A 4,876-nucleotide genomic window follows, 5' to 3' on the forward strand; every position below is an offset into this window, starting at 1 on the left:
TAGTGACAAGGGAAGATAAGGACACGACTGTGATCTTTTCAGCCTCTGGGACGAGCAAGTTATTTAGACGCTGGGTAGTTGTTCTAGTTTTGTTTATGTCGCTGTGAATAAATCTCCCAACAAAAGTGGTTCTGAAAGAGAAACGGTTTGTCTAGCTCACAGTTTCAGGACACAGCCCGTCACTGAAGGAGAACCCGAAGGCTAGCCTGCTTGCTGTTCCATACAGCATTACCTCCCATGGTGGACCTCACTTCACAGCAAAGGACATGGCAGGAACCGTAGAGGATGCTGCCGGCTGGTAGGATGCTTATGCCCAGCTATTTGTCTTATGCAGTTCAGGATCGCGTGCCTAGAAAAGGGCTCTGCCCAACGTGGGCTGAGTCCCCCCCTACAATAATCAAGACAATTCCCTGCTGCCCAGACATGACCTTGGGCCAGCCTGATCCAGGGATTCCTCATGTAAGATTCCTTTTCTAGGTAATCCTAAATTGTGTCAGGTTGACCAGCTAAAACTAACCGCCACAGTGTGTAAGCAAGGAAATACGTCTCTTTCTCATAGAAGGTCTAAGAAGAATGTAAGATCTAGGTGTGTTCCATCTTTCTCAACTGTTACCGCACATTTCCAATCATCATTCCATTTTCTAAGAAAAGAAAAGAAAAGAAAAGAAAAGAAAAGGAAAAGGAAAATAAAGAAAAGAATAAAGGAATCCATTAGCATCTTCACTGTTTCTCCAACAACTCATGTCTGCAATAAAGAAGACATTTTTATCTGCTTGAGAAGCTGACAGTGCACACAGCACAGGGTTTCTTATGGTTAGCCTGTGCCTCTATTACTTCACTGTCCTGACTAAGAACTTGAATGAGTCCCTTTCATTTTCCTAGTCTGTCCTCAAAGGTCACCTGGCCCCATGATAAATGGTCACCTTGCTGTCTGTCTCTTGGTCTTCTATAAGGAAGAGTCAGCTCCTCCCCATAACTTTCCAGTAGCTAGCCTCAGCAAGGCCCCACAGACAGGGCCAGGCGTGTGGGCGTCAGCATGTGGACTGAGAAAGGTTAATGTGATCTGAGTATGTCCAGAGTGTAAATCAGAAGCATTTAAAAATGATATGCATTAATAATGTTAATCGTGAAGCAAACTTGCACTAAGTGCATACCAACTTTAGCTATACTCTTAAAGATTTATTTTTATTTTATGTGTATTAACATTTCCCTACCTATATGTATGTGCTTTGTGTATGTTCCTGGTTCCCAAAAAGGCCAGAAGAGGTTATCGCATATCTGGGAATTAGAGTTAAGGATAGTTGTGAGTCACCATGTGAGCTCTGAAATTTGAACCTGGGTCTTCCCGAAAGAGCAGCCAGTGCACTTCTTGTCTCCGCTTCCTATTTCACTATAGGTCCTGAGATTACAAACACATGAGCTGCCATGCCTGGCTTCACAAGAGCTCTGGACATGCAAACTCAGGTCCTCCCCTGAGCCGGCTCCTTAGTCTTAAACATCTGGCTGCGGTATTATGGTCCTGTTGTACAAGTATAGACTGGCGTTATTCTTTCTTTTTTTTTTTTTCCTGATTTACAATTTAATGGCTGTTCAGGCCCGGGTCCCTCATTTCAGCCACTCTCGGGTCCACTGCTCTGGGGTCAGAGTTTTCTGCTCAAAGGCATGGATGTGCGGGAGCTCTTCAGCTAGGCATTCATTCACCAACCGGTGTCTCTGGAGCAATGGCTTTCCCTCGAACTTAGCGGACACCACCAGGACTCGAAAGCTGGTCGCGCAACGGTTGAGAGTCGTGTCCTCCACCTCCACATGCTCTGCCTCCAGGTCCCGCCGCAGCTTCTCGCGGAGGTACTCCGTGCTGAGTTCCATAGCCACAGCCCGGTGGGGGAACAGGCAGGCGTGCCCAGAGCCCCCCTGGCGTTATTCTTGCATGACAATGGGAAGGGAAAATATCAGACAACAAAGCATATCAGCGGTCTGTCCAACCTGTGCCCTGTGGGCCACATACCACTGTGTGTGTCCTAACATAAAATCGTAACATTATGAAATCTGTGGGAACATTTGGAAGAGGACAATCAGATTGTGTAGTTCTTGAGTGTAATCTTTGTAGGTAACAACATTGCATTGTAATATAAAAAGGCTGGCTATGCCTACCTAGGTCTACTCCAAAGGCTACTGGTAATAAATCATCCTATGTAGATGGAGACCGTATTGGTTTCCCAGCTGCCCAGACCCAAATAATCACACAGAAACTATATTAATTACAACACTGTTTGGCCAATGACTCAGGTATACTTCTTGCTAGCTCTTTAATCTTAAATTAACCAATTTTTATTCATCTGTGTATTCCCACGGGGCTATGGCTTACTGGAAAGATTCAGGGTACTTTTCTCCTTTGGCATCTAAATGGCATCTCCTTGTCTCTGCCTACTCTCTCTATATATCTCTGTTCGGATTTCCTGCCTGGCTTTATTCTGTCCTGCCATAGGCTAAAGCAGCTTTATTATTATTCAATGGTAATAAAACATATTCACAGCGTACAGAGGGGAATCCTACGTCAATCTTGTCAGACACCTGGTATTCTAAATTGTTCCTTCTTAATTCATCAGTGGCTAAGCATCTTTGGATTAAATAGACAACACTAATTTAAAATTAATGTGCTCACAGATTCCTGCACTGGCTGAACAGTTTGGAGTCCCTCTTCTCTGACAGATGTGGTTTCCAGTGATCAGTTGTATTCTGAGATCTGGGGATAGCACACGACTCCTCTGGGTTAGTAGATCACTGTGAGACTTACATCGGTTTCATCACCATCTGGAGAGTTTCCAGGAGAAACTCTGTTCTTGGCCAGTCTCCTAGGCCTCAGAATCTTCTGTCGTTGTCAGCAAAGACTTGTCACAGTGTTGATTTGCTGTGTTGATTTAATTATAATCTAGAGGATGCGGTGATGTCCTCAGACTGGGAATTTTGTCTCCATGTATGTCTGTGCACCACTTCCATGCAGTACACACAGAGGCCAGAAGAGCATGTCGGACCCCTGGCACTGGAGTTGCCGGTGATTGTGAGCTGCCATGTGGGCATTGAAAACGGAAACCAGGTCCTCTGCAAGAGCAGCCAGTGCTCTTAACCATGGAGCTGCGTCTCCAGCCCTGAACAGGAGTCTTTGCAAGTTTTATTTCTGACAAGTTTCACTTCTGAATCCACCTCAGAATATTTCTTTTACCTCAAATCAACACAGCAAACGCTACTGAAGAACCTGCGTAGGGTAAGAAAATTAAACAAAGCACATTAACTTTGCATAGTAATCTAAGCAGCCCAAAGGGGCAAGTTACAGAATTAATAATGTTTTATATTGGCATATTTTTAAATTTTTTATTGTTACTTATTGTTTTACATTTCCAAGGTGATTAGCATACTATTTTTTTACTCACAAAGAATGTTCTTTGGTTATGAATACAGTCATGTTCCCGTGTGTCACAGCTTTATGTGGGAGGTTCAGGAACATCTGTTGTTTTTTGCCTTGCTACTGTCCCTGACTGCTCTTTTAGGACAGCGCTCCGCTCTCCCTGAGGTTTTATTGGGCATCCAGCAGAAATCCTCCTTGGCCATTCTGGGTTTGACCTAAGAAGGTCACATGGCTAAGCTTGGCCAGTCAGAGGCTCCGTTAGAGAACTCTTACTTTCTTCTGAGGGTATTAGTTTGATAAAAGGCTATACATGCATGTCTAGGGAGATGACCTTAGTTCAGATCACAAGCACCCACATTTAAAGACGCTGGGTGTGGGGAGGTACATTTATAATCCCAGCAGGGGTGGCAGAGACAGACAGGTCCCTGGAGCTGGCAGGCCAACCATTCTAACATCAGTAAGCTACAGATCCAAGAGAAACCCAGTAGCCAAAAATAAGGTGGAAGGTCACTGAAGAAGACACCAGGCGCTTGCATGTCTCCACATGCAAGTACATAAATCTGCATATATACCCATATGGACATACATATGAGCATAGAAAACACAGACATAACACAAACCTATACGCTGGCAGTCTGGCCCCATTCATCATTTCCTCCACTTCACAGGAGAAGCTTGATGACAGATAGCAGTACTGGTGGCTGACTGGGGCAGGACCGTGCCCATACTAGGTAAAGGACTACCACTGAGCTATATCCTCACCCCTGTTTCTTACCTTTTATTTTGAGACAGAGTCTTGCTAAGCTGCCCAAGACCTTGAACTTGAAATTCTCCTGCTTCAGCCTCCCTTGTATCTGGGATTATAGGCACAACCAAGCACCCTCTCCCCCCCTCTCCCCCAGACAGGGTTTCTCTGTGTAGCTTTAGCTGTCCTGGAACTCGCTCTGTAGACTAGACTGGCCTTGAACTCACAGAGATCCACCTGCTTCTGACTCCCTTAGTGCTGGGATTAAAGATATGTGCCACCACTGCCCAGCTATAATCCAGCATCTTTTAAAGATCCAGCATACCACCCTGATGGACACTATCCATCTTTGTGCATCCTGCTTCCAAATAACCATCACTGTCCCTGTTTGCAAATAATGTTTGTCCTAACAAGGGCTGCTCACTTAGCTTACATGTGTGTTAATCTATGCTGAGGTCTTAAATTAGCCCTGAGGTCATATTTTGTTCTCATGACCACTCTAGAATTTTCATAGGCCCAATTTCAATCTCTAGGGCATAGTGAAACTGAGTCCCAGCAAGGTTAAGGAATGTGTCCAAAGTCACAGTCACTGAGAGGCAGAGAAGTAACCCAGTCAGAGGATAGCTGCTCATGGACGTGAGAAGAGGCCATCAGATCCCCTGAGCTGGAGTTACAGGCAGCTCTGAGCAGTTGTGGATGCTAGAAACAGCACTCACATTCTCTCGAAG

At 45.0% G+C, this 4,876-nt stretch overlaps 1 protein-coding gene across 1 annotated transcript; it reads right to left on the reverse strand.

Annotated features, from left to right (window-relative positions):
- Positions 1–1,573: 1,573 nt before the first annotated feature.
- On the reverse strand, positions 1,574–1,883 carry LOC130873863 (bolA-like protein 2). Its single transcript, XM_057768858.1, has one exon. It carries the CDS (start codon positions 1,864–1,866, stop codon positions 1,606–1,608), a length of 261 nt encoding a protein of 86 aa, XP_057624841.1. The 5' UTR covers positions 1,867–1,883; the 3' UTR covers positions 1,574–1,605.
- Positions 1,884–4,876: the final 2,993 nt, after the last annotated feature.

The sequence above is a fragment of the Chionomys nivalis genome, chromosome 4 (assembly GCF_950005125.1).
Source record: "Chionomys nivalis chromosome 4, mChiNiv1.1, whole genome shotgun sequence".
NCBI classification, from domain to species: Eukaryota; Metazoa; Chordata; class Mammalia; order Rodentia; family Cricetidae; genus Chionomys; species Chionomys nivalis.